Below are 16360 nucleotides of genomic sequence, written 5' to 3'. Positions count from 1 at the left end.
TAAAAATTTTGGGGATACATCAACAGCGGTCTGAGAAGGAAGTTTATAGCAATACAGGTCTGCCTCAAGAAGCAAAAAAAATTCTCAAATAATGTAACCTTACACTTAAAGGAGCTAAAAGAAAAAGAAGAAGAAGAAGAAGAAGAAGAAGAAGAAGAAGAAGAAAAAGAACAACCCAAACCTAACAGAAGGAAGGAAAGATTAGTATAGAAATAAATGATATAGAAACAAAAACAACAGAACAATGAAACCAGGAGCTGGTTCTTTGAAAAGTCAACAAAAATAAACCTTTAGTCAGATTTATCAAAAAGAAAAGAGAAAGGTCCCAAATAATAAAATCACAAATGAGAGAGTAGACATGACAACCAACATCAAAGAAATACAATTATAGGAGGATATTATGAAAAGCTATATGACAACAAATTGAACAACCTAGAAGAAATGGATAAATTCCTAGAAACAAATAAATTACCAAAATTGAAATCAGGAAGAAACAGAAAATTTGACCAGATCGATTACCAGCAAAGCAACTGAATCAGTAATCAAAAAACTCTCAACCAAAGTCCAGGGCCAGACGGCTTCACAGGCAAATTCTAGCAAACATTTAAATAAGAGTTGATACCTATCTTCTCAAACTGTTCCACAAAAAGAAGAGCAAGGAAAACTTCCAAATTCATTCTATAAGGCCAGCATTACCCTCATACCCAAACCAGATAAAGACACCACAAAAAAAGAGAACTATTGACCACTATCTCCAATGAACATAGTTGCAAAAATTCTCAACAAAATAACAGCAACAGAATCCACCAATACCTTAAAAAAATCACTCAGTACAATCAAATGGGATTTATTCCTGGGATGCAAGGGGAGTTCAATATTCACAAATCAATGTGATACATGGCATCTATAAGAAAGAGCAAGATTAAAAACCATATAACTTCAATAGATGCAGTAAAGCATTTGACAAAATACAACAATCATGATAAAAACCCTCAACAAAGTAGGTTTAGAGAAACACATCCCAACATAGTAAAAGCCATATGTTAAAAACCCACAGCTAACATCATGCTCAATGGTGACAAACTGGGAACTTTTCCTGTAAGATCAGGAGCAAGATAAGGATACCCATTTCCATTACTTTTATTCAACATAGTACTGGAAGTCCTAGCCACAACAATCAGACAACAAAAAGAAATAAAAGGCATCCAAATCAGTAAGGAAAAAGATAAACTTTCACTATTTGCAGATGACATAATACTACATACAAGAAACCCTAAAGACTCCAAAAAACTACTAGAAATGATGAAAGAATTCAGGAAGGTTACAGAACACAAAATCAACAGACAGAAATCTGTTGCATTTCTCTACACTAAAATGATATAGAAGAAACAGAAATTTAAAAAACAATCCCACTTACAGTTGCACCAAAAATAATAAAATATATAGGGGTGCTTGGGTGGCTCAGTTGGTTAAGCACCTGACTCTTGGTTTCGGCTCAGGTCATGATCTCCCGGTTTGTGAAACAGAGCCCTGAATCAGGCTCTGTGCCGACAGCATGGAGACTGCCTGGGATTCTCTCTCTCCCTCTCTCTCTGTCCCTCAACTGCTCACGTGTATGTGCTCTCTCAAAATAAACATTAAAAAATATCTAGAAATAAACTTAACCAAAGAGGTGAAAGACGTGTACTCTGAAAACTATAAAAAAAAACTGATGAAAGAAATTAAAGATGACAAAATGGAAAGATATTCCATACTAATGGACTGGGAAAACCAATAGTGTTAAAATGTCCATACTACCAAAAGCAATCTACAGATTTAATTCAATTACTACCAAAATTCTAACAGCATTTTCCATAGAACTATAACAAATAACCCTAAAATTTGTGTGGAAACACAAAAGACCTCAAATAGCTAAAGCAATCTTGAAAAGGAAAAACAAAACTGGAAGTATCACACTCTCAGCTATAGTAATTAAAACAGTATGGTACTAGTAGAATAACAGACACATAGATCAGTGGAACAGAATAGAGAGCCCAGAAATAAACTCATGATTAGTCAGTTAATCTATGACAAAGGAGGCAAGAATATGCAATGGGATAAATACAGTCTCTTCAACAGTGTTGGAAAAATTGGACAGCTACATGCAAAATAATGAAACTGGACCACTTTCTTATACCATACACAAAAATGAATTCAAAATGGATTAAGGACCTAAATGTGAGACCTGAAACTGTAAAAATCCTAGAAGAGTGCACAGGTAGTGCACTAATGTAACACTGTATTTACCTGATATTAACCCATAGAAACATTTTTCTGGATATGTCTCCCAAGGCAAGAGAAGCAAAAGCAAAAATAAACTGAGATTGTATCCAAATAAAAAGCTTCTGCATAGCAAAGGTAACAATCAGCAAAATTAAAAAGCAATCTACTGAATGGGAAAATATATTTGCAAAAGATATATCCATTAAAGGGTTCATCTCCAAATATATAAAGAATTTATATAACTCAACATTCAAAACACAAATAATCCTATTTAAAAATTGGCAGAGGACAGGAAGAGTCATTTCTCCAAAGAAGACATACAGATGGTCAACAAACACATGTAAAGATGCTCAACAGCACTAATCAGGGAACTGCAATTTAAAACCACAAAGAGATATCACCTCATACCTGTCAGAATGGCTAAAATCAAAAACACAAGAAACAAGTGTTAGCAAGGTTGTGGAGAAAAAGGAACCCCTTGCACTCTTGGTAGGAATACAAACTGGTACAGTCACTGTGGAAAGCACTATGGAGGTTCCTCAAGAAATTAAAAAAAGAATTACCATATGATCCAGTAATGCCACTACTGGGTATTTACCCAAAGAATATGAAAACACTAATTCAAAAAGGTATATGCATCCTTATGTTTACTGCAACATTATTTACGATAGACAAAATATGAAAGACACCCAAGTGTCCACTAATAGATGAATGGATAAAGAAGATGTGCTATATATACACCACAGAATATTATTCAGCCATAAAAAAGAATGAAATCTTGTCATTTCTAACAACATGGATGGATCTAGAGGGTATACTGCAAAGTAAAATAAATCAGTCAGAGAAAGACAAATACCATATTATTTCACTGAAATGTGGAATTTAAGAAACAAAAGAAATGAACAAAGAAAAAAAGAGACAAAAAACCAAACTCTCAAATATACAGAACAAACATGTTTACCAGAGGGGGGTGGGTCAGGGGACTGGTGAAACAGGTAAAGGGGATTAAGAGCACATTTATCATGATGAACACTGAGTAACGTATAGAATTGCTGGAGCACTATATTTTACACTTAAAAGTAATTAACACTGTATTTTAAGTACACTGGAATTAAAAAAAAAATCATGGCAGGTTCTTGTTCATGTTAAATTTTTTAGTAACTTCCTAAAAATTCAGAGGACCTGCTTAATGACTAATCTGCAAAGGAAATCATGAAATCAATTTCAATAAAATACTTAAAAATTAACTTAACCAAGAAGTGAAAGTTGTACAATGAAAACTACAAAACATTGCTAAAAGAAATTAAGGAAGACATAAATAAATAAATGGGAACACATTTCACGTTCATTGATTGGAAGACTTAATATTATTAAAACTTCAGGGACCCTGAATGATTCAAATAATCTTGAAAAGAAGAATAAAATCGGAGGACCAACTCTTCCTGATTTTGAAACTTATTATAAAGCAATAGTAACCAAAACAGCATGGTACTGAAATAAAGACAGAACTATAAACCAATGGAAGAAATAGAGAGCCCAGAAATAATCCCTCACATCTATGGTCAAATGGTATTCGGCAAGGGTTGCCAACACCATTCAATAAAGCAAGGATAGTATTTTCAGCAAATCGGCTAGAAAAAGTGTATATCCACATGCAGAAGAATGAAGTTGGACCCTTATCTAACACCATACATAAAAAGTAATTCAAAATCAATCAAGGACTTAAATTTAATACCTAAAACAATAAAACTCTTAGAAGATATAGGACAAAGCTTCATGACACTGGATTTGGAGATGATTCCTTGGATATGAGAGCAAAGATACAAGGTTTAAGTAAAAAAAGAAAAGCAGACCAAGTGGACTTTGTGTAAATTTTTAAATTCTGTGCATCAAAAAACACACATCAACAAAGTTAAAAGGCAACCCATAGTGTGGGAGAAAACATTTGTAGACATCTTTCAATGTGTTAATATCCAGAATATATATAGAACTCCTAAAATTCAACAACAAAAAAGCAAACAACCCAATTTAAAAAAGGGCAGAGGACTTGAATAGAGATTTCTTCACAGAAGACACACATGTGGCCAATAAGATGAAAAGGTGCTCAACATCACTAATCATTAGGGAAATGTAAATCAAAACTACGAGATACCACCTCACATCCATTACATTGGCTACTATCAAGAAACAGAAAACAGAGAGGTGTTGGTTAGAATGTAAAGAAATTGGAACTCTTATGCACTGTTGGTGATAATGTAAAATGGTAGAACCAGCGATGAAAACAGTATGGTTTCCAAATTAAATTCCAAATTAAAATGGAATACCATATGTATGATGCAGTAGTGCCACTTCCGGGTATATACCAAACAGAACTGAAATTAGGGTCTTAAAGAGATATCTGCATATTCGTGTTCATAGCAGCATTATTCACAATAGCCACAAAGTGAAAGCAACCCAAGTGTCCATCAACAAATGAGTGGATAAGCAAAATGTAGTATATACACACAATGGAACATTTTCAGCCTTAAAAAATAAGGAAATTCTACAATTTGTTGCAACACAAATGAACCTTGAGGACATTAAATGAAATATAATTCAGTCACAAAAAGGCAAATACAGTATGATTCCACTTATATTAGGTACTCAGTGTAGTCAAAAATCATAGAAACAAAGCAGAATGGTGGTTGACGGGAGCTGGGGAGAGGGGAAATTGGGAGTTATTGTTTAATGGATATACAGTTTCAATTTTATAAGATTAAAAGAGTTATAGAGATGGATGGTGGCAATGGCTGTGCAACACTATGAATGTATTTGATACCACTGAACTGTACACTTAGAAATAGCTAAGATGATAAATTTTATGTAATACGTATTTTAGCACCAGGCCAAAAAAAGAAAAAAAGAAAAGGGGCAGCAGCACCTGTGGAAGTATCCTGAGTGTAAGACCTCTCTCTTGGTAACAGCAAGGGGATAACAGCAGACACTGCACTCTGAACACTACTCAATCTGAAGGATAATACTTAAATGAAAATTAGGATTGGATACTATATCTTATTTTATAAAAAGGCAAACTAAAAGACTTTAGAATATTAGTGACTAAAAAGCGAAATGAGGAAAATGAAGAGAACTGAAATAGGATCAAGATACATATATAAACAAGAATAACTGGGATAGCTTGATTTTGTAGGAAACATGGCATTTGCAAGGCCCGTTCCATTTTATAGTAAGAACTGCAGAATAAAGTAAGGATTAAGGAGGAAAGGACCCCAGAGAAATATTTATTCCCAAGCATGTTTTTAAAAATATTATTTAATATATCAGGCATTGCCCTGGGGAGATACAGATGAAAAAGACAGGATGCCTGTTTTATGGGAATCATGTTATACTTAGACATGTATATCAATCATTGTGAGACAATGTAATAAATATTTTCTGGGAATGTCTAAGGTTTGTAGAAGCATAATGGAATAAAAAGTACAAGAGGATAGGCTTCAAAGATGTGATACTTGTGCCCACCTGCACAAATGAGGAGGAATTTTGGAGGAAAAAAAAGGAAAGTATTTCAATCAGAAAAAAAAGAGTATGCACTAAGATTCAGTAGCAAGAAAGGAAACTCAAAAATTAGATATATTCCACACCATTAAGAGTCCTTAAACCATGCTAAAAAGTTTAGGCTTTATCCCATAGGTTTCAGGAAACCAATGAAAGTTTTAAAGTTGTAAAGTGACACATACAAGCAGGCCCCTTACTGGTCACAGTGTTGAATACTGATCTGAGTGTGAGAGGAGGTTTATCTAGAAAACTAGGGGCAATGCATCTACCTGCAACTGTCCAGGTAAGAGACGATGAGATTCAGGTAGTAGCACTGATGAGGTGAAGGAGGAGATGGACTCAAGGGCATTTCAGAGACATACAGAAGAGACTGTCTGTATAACTAGATGTGAGGAAGAGGTAAGTGTCAGGATAACCTGTTTCCAGTTAGGGCGACTTAGTAGAAAGGTTTTCATTAGCCAAAGAAAGAAATCCAATGGATCAGAGAAGTTTGATATTCTAAGGGTTTACTCAAACTGCATAGAGAATGCCTATCAAAAGTCTAATTGGAGGCATTCTATAGACACATCTAGTGGCCAGGAAACAGTGTGGGGTTGTAGGTAAAAATTTGAGAATCACCAGTACAGCTTGATGCCAGAGTCCCTTGGTGACCTGAAGAAAAATCTGAGGTAGCAACTGAAGCCTATGAATAGGTGAGACTGCTTAGGGGGAGCCTATTTAGGGAAGAAGCCAACTGCAGACTTCTGGAGAATAACAGAAGTAGAGGAAGAAGAAACAGTAAAAGATACCATGAAGAAAAAGAGAATTGGAAAATAGGAATTACATTCTGTAATATGATATTACAGAAAACAAAGGAGGAATATTAATTGTACTTAACTATTTTCTTACCAAGTGTTGATGGATACTGGTCTCAGACTGTTTTTCAGGTCTGAGTGATTCAACTTGTGTTCGTGAAGTGCAGAAACAATCCTGGAAATTTAGAAATGCATTAAATCAGTGAAAAATAAGTCATAAGATCAATAGGGGTGACATGTGAATATAAAGGTCTGATGACTAGGGCGAGGAGCAGAGACAAAGGGCAGCATGCAAGAACCTGGAATTGAAGTCAAGATCCATACCATGGAGGCCCTCAGTATGGGAGAGATGGGAAAGCAGCTGGGTATGCAGAAGACAAGTTATAATTTTACTTGGTGCTACCTCTGGGGGTCATAATATCAATTCATTTTTACTGCTGCTATTAATTTTTAACCCTTTCATCATCTTTGCAGTTTTGAACATTTAGCTAAAGGTTATACTGCTATACTCATTATAATCAATTTTATTTTAATCCTCAGATTCTTTCTTAAATGTTAAGTACCATGTTTATCCACATTAAACTATACAATTAATGTATTTGAAACCAATTTTGTTTCTTAAGGTGACAAACATCTTACTTCAACTGAAAGCAAATTAAAAGTAGAAGACTTAGAGCCTGGATGGCTTAGTCGGTTGAGTCCGTTGGACTCTGGATTTTGGTTCAGGTCATGATCCCAGGGTCATGGGATGGAGCCTTGTGTCAGGCTCCATGCTGAACATGAATCCTGCTTAAGATTCTCTCTCTCCCTCTGCTCCTCCCCAGCTTGTGCATGCATGCAAGCTCTCTCTCCTTCTAAAAAAAAAAAAAAAAAAAAGTAGGAGACTTAGTTCTAGTTCCATTATCACAATTTACCTTTTCTTGCATTTTAACCCATGGTCCTACTATCACATCTTGCCAATAAAGAAATGTAACACCTCTATATGATTTATCATCAGTTAGTGGCATAAAGCTGGCCTTATTTTATTTAGGAAGAAAATATATGTCAAAAGAAAAATATAAACAAATTATATGAAAGAGACTTTACAAATTATTTTCTAGCATCTCATTAACATTTATTTGTACATGAACAGTAAAGTACTAATACCAAATGAGTCTTCAAGATAAGCTCTCCCATGTCTACCTAACACTTTGTAGTTACTCTTTTTTTGTAGTCACTTAAAAATAATCAAACTTCCTTTAAAATACACCAGAATTTCTCACTAATCAAACTAGTCATTTTCTCAGTTTTCTCAGTTTACTGATTATTTTAAGACAAATTCCTGAAGTTTGTATACCTTATCAATTTTATCACAATAATTTGATCTAAATCTCCAGTCTTAGGTAAAATTTGCCCCTGGAGAACAGGAGCTAACAATGTCAATTTTAACTACAGAAACATTTCCTTTAAAAATTTTCTATTGGATTGTCTAGAGTGAATACAATGGACAATAAAAGTTTTTGAAGATAGTTATTACCAGTTAGGCCATATACATAATGTATTTGGTATTTACATATATTTTATAACATTTACTCTGAATTGTTCACAATAATCATTAACACCATTGTGAAGAAAAGAGTTAACATAGCAGACCTAAAACTGCTATCTTTAGAAAAGGCTTGTTTGCAAAGTTGATCCTTGGCTAGTATCTGGGAACAAGGAGGGTTCCCGCCATTCCTTAATAAGAACGGATCATGTGCTTAAACCATATAAACAATATGGTTTATGCTGAATATCTGCTTTTTTTTCCTGGAAGTCTGGAATTTTGTTAACCTGCTAGCAGAAGGTACCTACATGACCAACCCCCAATAAAAAGCCTGAGAATAAGTCTCTAATGAGCTTCCTTGGTAGGCAACACTTCACACATGTTGACATTACTCTGGGAGAATTAAGCACATCCTACGTGACTCCACTGGGAGAGGATTCCTAGAAGCCTGAGCCTGGTTTCCTTTGAACTTTACTCCTTGTACCTTTTTCCTTTGCTGACTTTGCTTGGTATCCTTTAGCTGTGATAAATCTTAATTATGACTACATGACCAGGTTTTCCAACTCCTTCTAGCAAATCACCAGACCTGGAGGTAGTCTTCGGAGCACATCTAACACAGTTATCAAAATATATTCAAACATAAAAAAGTCTCTCTAAAAAACCTCCATCACTTTTTTTTTTTGATGGAAGCTAATTTAGGACATATTGGGCATATTTTTTTAAAACTTATATTGACCCTAATTTATTTTCAAAATAAGAGTCATGATCTGTCATTTTGGTTTATATATAGAAAACATTTTATAAAATAATATGGTAGACCTCCATTTAATTTTCTTTATAAAGAATTTTCACGGCACAAGAAAATGATCACTATAAATGTGAAAATAGCTAAAACCAGCCAACATTATAAGGCAAAATGTTTTTGCTGACCTCTCCTAAAAAATATTAGCATGTTCATTAGCTGCCCAGGTTATAAAAATCATAAACCACTCATAGCTTATCCTTCAAAACATTTTTTATATCCACATTGACTCAAATGAATGCTAGTGAATATAATAGCTCATGAAAACTCTACATATTAAGGTCTTTTAGGCAGGAAAAATGATTGAAAAGCATCCAGAAGCTGCCCCAAAATATTTTTAATGTAAAATTTAATGTATTTTTAACCCACTACCATAATAGTAGTGAAAAGTAGTTATACCTAAAAGGGAAACTAAAGGAAAATATTTTAATTATGCTGCTCCTTTGAAAACACTGTTTCTTAGCTCTCAAACAGAGGGTAAAACTTGAATGGGGAGGAATCCTTCATAAGTAAAAACATCAACTTTATCTCAGCTGCACAAATATCTCATTTAGGAAAATAACATGAATATTTTGATTCAAAGGATTCTAAATATTTCATCATTACAGGAAGAATAAATGTAAAATTATTAACCAATTGAACAAATTTAAACCACCCATTATTAAATTATATTAGTTTTCACAAAACCCATAATTATTGAATAATGGAATAACTAAGATATTCCTATTCCAAAATTTAGAAACCCTGGGACACAGCCCTCTAAATCTCAGGATCTTCATCTATCAAATACCCTTTCACATCTCATCCAATTTACAAATCAATATAAAACTGTTAACCTTACGTAATCCTTTAGAGCATAGCAAACTATGGTCTACAAGTCAATCTGACCCACCACCTATTTTAGTGAATAAGGTTTTACTGAAACACTGACTCATTCATTTTTATTCACCTACATATTGCCTATGACTGCTTTCACACTATAACAGAAAAGTAATTTGTAACAGAGACCTTACAGCATACAAATACTATCTGGCCCTTAACAGAAAAACTTTGCCAATCCCTGCGTTAGAAAATGAGGTTAGGTATTTAACCCCATGTACTTCCTAGATAAAGTTCCCTGTTAAGTAGAAAAGCTTAACTTTAAAAATAAAGTAAATGCATTCCGTATTTTCCATATAACAAAAAAATCATACAATAAATTCAACAAATGCATTCTGTATTTCCTCATAGTTCTGCCTCTCAGACTTGGCAAATGATGGAGTGGATTAGCAGATATGAGTTTGAGCCTTGGCTCTAATTCTATACAATCTTGGGCCAGATTCAAAATGAGGATTATACCACCTGCCCTGCCAATCACTCACAATTTTGAAGAGTGAAAGAGATATAATATATGAAAGTATTTATATACTACAAGTAATCATACAAATGCATCCATCACTTTTTAAAAAGATCACTGCTTTAATATAATCAAATACTGTATTACGTTCTATATAAGACGTGATGAAAGACCTAAAACTAATCCAAATAATCCAAATATTTTCTGTAGGTTGAATATTTTTTACCTTATGATTCTTGGTTTTCAATCTAGATACCATGGATCAACTATAAACAAAAACAAGTTGGAATCTATATACATCACATACATTGATCCAAATGGGTTTTTTTGTCTTGTTAAGAGGCTTATTTTAATTACTATTTTGCTTGCCTTTGGTCTAATGGAAATTTATAAAAGGGATTTTTGAAATATTTAAAGGATAAGGCATAGCTAAGTGGATGGGAGAGGCATATCTAAGTACAGTAAAAAAGTACATGAAAAAAGTGGGTATGAGACAAAGGAAAAGAATAATATATTAGCAAAGTATATAAGCAAAGTATTAGTAAAGTATAAGCAAAGTACAGTAAAAAAGTACATGAGAAAAATGGGTATGAGACAAAGCAAAAGAACAATGAATATATAAGCAAAGTATTAGCAACAAAAACTCAATGGGAATTTAACTCATTTCTTAAGACCAGAAGCCATTCTGGTCAAAATAACATCTCAGGGCATAATAATATCCAATATCCCATGAGAACATGCCTTCTGTTATGCTCAGAACATCTAACTACTCTGATAGCACAAAATTAGAGCGACGTTAATACAAACTTACCAAAAGAGACATTGAATCGTTTTAGTTCACAGAAAGTGACAAAAATCCATCTATTTCAGAAAAAGATTTTTGCTTTATCTTCAAGGTGAAGAGATATCCTATTATAAAAACAAAAGCAAAATAATTTAGATGTACATGAAAGATCCTTAAGAACTAGTTGTTATAATCCCACATGAAAGGCAGCTATTCTTTGACACAAGGACTACAGACATTCCTGAAAAGTGTCTTTAAAGAGCATTTCTGGGGGCGCCTGGGTGGCGCAGTCGGTTAAGCGTCCGACTTCAGCCAGGTCACGATCTCGCGGTCCGTGAGTTCGAGCCCCGCGTCGGGCTCTGGGCTGATGGCTCAGAGCCTGGAGCCTGTTTCCGATTCTGTGTCTCCCTCTCTCTCTGCCCCTCCCCCGTTCATGCTCTGTCTCTCTCTGTCCCAAAAATAAATAAAAAAAACGTTGAAAAAAAAAAAAAGAATTTAAAGAGCATTTCTGTTTACAGAACACTACAGTATTTGGGATCTGACATCACAACAGAAAGGCAGAGTGAAGTTGAAGGGAAATTCTGAATATTTCCATTGACCAATATACCTGCATCTCTCCTTACCTATCTTTTCTGTACTACTTTTTTGTTTCAGAACCCGAAGCAAATGTGAAAGCAATATGGAAAGTCAATGTTGGACCCACATTTGACATAAATGGTGCCACTTACAAATACACCCCAAGAATTTCCAATGGTTCCACTTAAAAGTAAATGTTGACAGTTCCAAAGCTTCCTGATTGGATTAATTACCTATTAAATCATTTGGGGTCTATGACAAGCAAATTTGGGAAAGGATGTGGATTAGTAATACACTACGAATCAGTAACATTTTTTCGTTGCCATGTCTTTAAAAAAGAAATTTCAATTTTCAGGTAAAAATAATATTTTCTTTAGGTTGAATATTTTTTACCTTATGATTCTTAGTTTTCAATTCTATTTTTCCTGGAATTTGACAAATATGATATGCAGATTATTACACAAATAATTCCTGTCCACTTTCTTTAATAGAGTATTAATCTCAATAGTTTATGAAGACTCTACAACAGATTCAGAAGTTTAAAATAGTAACTTCTTTGGATTCAAGAAGCTTTAAAGAAACCACCAAAACTTTCCAGATTTTTCCGAATAGAAAGGGTGGCAATGTTCTAAACTTCCTAGTGCTAGGTGTTCTTTACACCTAACTAATATCACCTCTTTTTTCTAAATCATGGTTCGTTATTTCATTTTAATAAAGTCCCCAATTTACTCAGGGTATCTGCAACTATCTGAGCAAAATTAAAAAGAAAAATAAGATTTTATAAACAATAGATATAGTGGAGCAGTATCCAATTTAATTGCTAAGGAAAGATATGAATTTATTCAGGATATTCACTACAAACCAAAAGCAGAGAACAGGAGGAAGAAAAACCTGAAAGGATAGGATTATTTTGTCACCTGCCATTCATTATCATCAATTTAAGGCAGTGGCATTTGCTGTATTACAAAAGGGGGAAAGCAGTATCTACCCTGCCCAATTTCCAGGGTGATGGAGATCAAATGACTGAAAGGGCTCCTAACCACCAAACACTACCAATATAAGAGCTTGAATGGATGCTCCAAAAAGTACAATCAAATATTACTGGTGGTGGTTCAAAAAGGCTTATTTGCAAAGCAAGTTGGCAATGTTTCAATAACCATGATAATACTCATACCTTTTGATCCAATAAAATTCTCACTTCTAGTAATCAACTCTAAGGAAACATCCAAATAAATGAAGAAACCATACATATGTAGAAAGTCATTACACTGTTACTCTGAAACAGACAAGTATTCATTCCACAAGTGTTTAATGAATGGCTGCCATGGGTCAGGCACTGGGGACACTCACTAGTGATCAGGGCAGACAAGGTCCTGACCACTTGCAGTTTACATTCCCACTAGCAGGAAGATTAAGGATGTCGTGATTAACTGAATTTTCTGGTTATCAGGATTTTGTTTCTTGCTTTTTCCACTTCATGTAAGTTCTAAATAATAAAAAAAAAATTTAAATCCATTACATTATCTATATTTCAGAAAAACACAGAAGAAACTGACACAATCTAAGAGAACAGTTAGTACTAAAGGAGTTGCCCTTTGGGGTGGTTTAATCTCACTGGCTTCTGCTTTAGATATGCAGACGATTAAGAGATAATTTTACAAGACATTTTGAGGTCAAGGCAGCAGCTGCACCTAGTAAAGGGGAGTGGGGAATAGATTTGCTGTCATAATCTTCCCTTGCATGCTCTCTCACTAGATATGAATATAAATCCCTAAAGAAATACTTGAGACCTGTATTTCCAAATGTATTACAAGTACATCAATGTGGTCCCTTGCATTTGTATCTAACAAGCTAATCGGGGAACGTTTTATAAGTAATTTAAACCTGCTCCATTATAAAATCACTTGAAGGCTTTCATATCAAAGGTTAACAATTTGTTAGAATCATAGGTCACATTTATTTACAGAACTTGGATTTTGAGTTAATTTAGGCATCCAACAGAGACCATTGTTACAGGGGATGCAAAAAAAAAAAAAAACCCACCAGATTTAACTCTGAGCCTTAAAATTACTGTAATTTTCAGAGGGATCTTGAGAACCCATAAAATCTTAAAAATTATAGCGACGCACGCACAACTCCGTAAAATTTTCCAAACTTAGTATCGTGACTCATGCTTTCAAAAAATATTTACTGAGCGCCTACTGTGCGCCAGACAGACTCTGTACCGGGGAGACGCTGTGTCACAAATCCTGACCAAGTTTTGAGGAAAAAGGTATTTGACACAACAAACCGACAAGGGAAAAATACAACGTTGGATTTAAATTCTGAGACCCAAACGAAGCTTGAGCATTTAATTTTCCAAGAGGTTCCTTCCGAGTCCTGCTTTGGGGGATCTTGACAGAGAACTCGTAGAAGGTGGTGCACAAACCCGGGCCAAAGGCCGTCTACAGTTTGGAAACTCCTCCAGGCTCCTGAGTGTGGCCAAAGGTGAGAGGCGGGGGCGGGGGCGGGGGCGGAGGTTGGAAGAGTGCACTTCGCGCAGCTCGCGCACTGCGCACCTGGCGCGGCCAAATCCGGCAAGCACCGCCTACCCCGCACGCAGGTGCCTCCGCCAGCGGGCGGCCGGGGGCTCAGGGGCCGCTCGCGCAAGCCGGATCCAGCCACGGCTCCGCCGGCTGCCCGGGCTTCGATTCGAAGCGGGGCGGCGAGTTCTAGCCTCCGGCTTCCCAAGGCGTGCGCGGACCAAGCCGCGCTCCCTCACGTCCCCGACCGGGCCTTACACCCTCCCCTCCCCGGCCCAGCCTCCCCTTATTACCCTGGCGGCGACCACAACCAGCGATTCTCCTCAGGCGGCCAGCGGTGCGAGGCCTGCTGGCCCCGGGAACCCAGCTGGCCGAGGGGCACGGCGAGCGCACAAGACCCGCTCCCAGCGCGGGCGGCGGGGCGCAGCAAGGCGGCGCGACCCGGACTGGGGCTGCGGGCCTGGAACTCTGCCCCAGTCCCCGGCAGTCCGCCCGGACTGGACTCGCCCCAGGGTCGCGGCCCCGCCTCCCGCCCCAGGGCTGGGCAGCCAGGGGGCGGGGTCTTGTAGCTTGAGGGCGGGGCCGAAGCGCAACAACTTGGAAGGGTGCAGGGGCGGGCGGACACGAAACCACAATTCCCGACAGGTCGTGCGCTGGGGCCGTGGAGGCTGCTGGGAGAATGGGTCTCCTTCGCTCTTCCCCAATTGTGTGGGGCAGTTAGGGACCCGGGCGTCGCTGCAAAACCGAAGTCGCCGAGTGATGATGTTGTGAAGTCGCTCGCCTGTCTCTGCCACGCCCGGGCGGTTACTGGCAGCGGCGGCCGCTTCGGCTGCAGCTCTCAGGCTGCTACCGGTTTAGATCCTTTCCCTGAGGGAGCGCGGGCGGAGGACGGAGGACGGAGGACGTCGGGGCATTCCTGTGAGTAACATTCCCGCGCATGACTCGAACTTGCCCTTGCCAACTTCCCCTGAAAACGCAGGAGCCTCCCAGCCCCGAGCTCCTCTCGGTCCTCTGAGGTCACGCGCGGACAGAACAGGAGGCTGGATATCGGAGGCCTGGGTCTTCGCCGGGTCCCCGCCCCGTGGTGGGAAGTGGTTTGTTTCCTAAGTGTGGGTGCGAAGTGATGGGTGCTGGGCTCTGGTCTCTGGGTTCACCCCAGCTGCACCTCTTGAGGATTGGCAGCATCTATCATTCTCTGTCGGAGAGCATCCAGCTGGAGCCCCAACCCTGAGTGATCAGCGGCTTTAGTGCCTGGACGTTAAACCTTAAGCCTCGGTCACCATCTGTGATGTGAGCGAAAGGAGAGGATATTGCAAAGAGCTCTTTTCTGTGTTGATTTGGGCTTTTCTTGAGATTGATTTTGAGCCAGATACCACATATCTTTGAAAAGAAATGGTTAACTTTAGTTTCAAGCATAGATAATAGATATTGGCAGATGTCGTTTTTAGTACCAGCATAATCTAAACAGTTAAAAGAGTTCTGGGTCATAATAATAATGGTGATCTCAGTTAATTGCCCACGAACCTTTTATTAAAACCTGCCGTTTCTACGCCGGGGTGGGGGGGGGGAAGCAGTAACTTTTCACTGGAAATTCACCAAGCTAGAATGGATCATAGGAATAAAATGATATGGACTCTTCCAGTTTTTTAAAAAAATAGATATTTTAGCAAAAATTGTCCTGACCTTCAAATCTTTGCCATAGAATTGGAAGTCTGAGTTACAGTGATCTCCAGATAGCCTGTTAATAGCCTTGACGTGACACCTCAGAACAAACAGAACAAATTGTGAAGGACATTTGGTGGTGAGAAAGGGCAGGGATAAAGACACTTTATCATCTCAGCAGTTTTTCCAGCTTTCTATTTTTAAAATTAATGTTCAACAAGTCTCAGGCATTCAGCAATCACATGTATGAAAGACAGTGGTTTTTTTGTTTTTTTTTGTTTTTTTTTACAGATTTTTATTAACTGTTGAAGGAGCCATAAAAAAGAACAAACATTTGAGTATAGTTGACCCTTGAACAACATGGAGGATAGGAGTGCCTATCCCCTGCACAGTCAGAAATCCAGGTATAACTTTTGATTCCCCGAAAACCTAATTACTAACAGCCTGTTGACCAGAACATAACATAAACAGTTGATTAGCATGTTTTGTGTTATATGTATTACATGCTGTATTCTTACAATAAAGTAAGCTAGAAAAAAGAAAAC

General features: G+C 37.3%; 2 protein-coding genes across 6 annotated transcripts in view; one reads left to right on the top strand and one right to left on the bottom strand.

The window, feature by feature from the left end:
* STRADB (STE20 related adaptor beta) overlaps positions 1–14701 on the bottom strand; it is a 35606-nt gene extending 20905 nt beyond the window's left edge. Inside the window, exons 1-4 of one of the 3 annotated variants that reach the window (XM_011285471.4) lie at positions 14447–14697; positions 12982–13117; positions 11083–11180; positions 6703–6783 (exon numbers count right to left, since the gene is read on the bottom strand). In XM_011285471.4, the coding sequence (XP_011283773.1) occupies positions 6703–6783; positions 11083–11094 (93 nt within the window). In that variant the 5' untranslated portion in view covers positions 11095–11180; positions 12982–13117; positions 14447–14697. Of the gene's footprint in view, positions 1–6702; positions 6784–11082; positions 11181–12981; positions 13118–14446 lie in introns of all 3 variants that reach the window. The other 2 variants (XM_045034278.1, XM_003991018.6) reach the window with 2 other exon arrangements.
* Positions 14702–14919: 218 nt separating this feature from the next.
* Positions 14920–16360, top strand: part of TRAK2 (trafficking kinesin protein 2) — a 63844-nt gene continuing 62403 nt past the window's right edge. For 2 of the 3 annotated variants that reach the window (XM_019838466.3, XM_045034269.1), the window contains exons 1-2: positions 14920–15071; positions 16107–16219. The gene's annotated coding sequence lies outside the window, so the exon portion shown is untranslated. The remainder of the gene's footprint in view (positions 15072–16106; positions 16220–16360) is intronic. The other variant, XM_045034271.1, reaches the window with a different exon arrangement.

This window comes from Felis catus, chromosome C1, assembly GCF_018350175.1.
Source record: "Felis catus isolate Fca126 chromosome C1, F.catus_Fca126_mat1.0, whole genome shotgun sequence".
Lineage (NCBI taxonomy): Eukaryota > Metazoa > Chordata > Mammalia > Carnivora > Felidae > Felis > Felis catus.
This window is presented reverse-complemented; position numbering and strand designations above follow the sequence as displayed.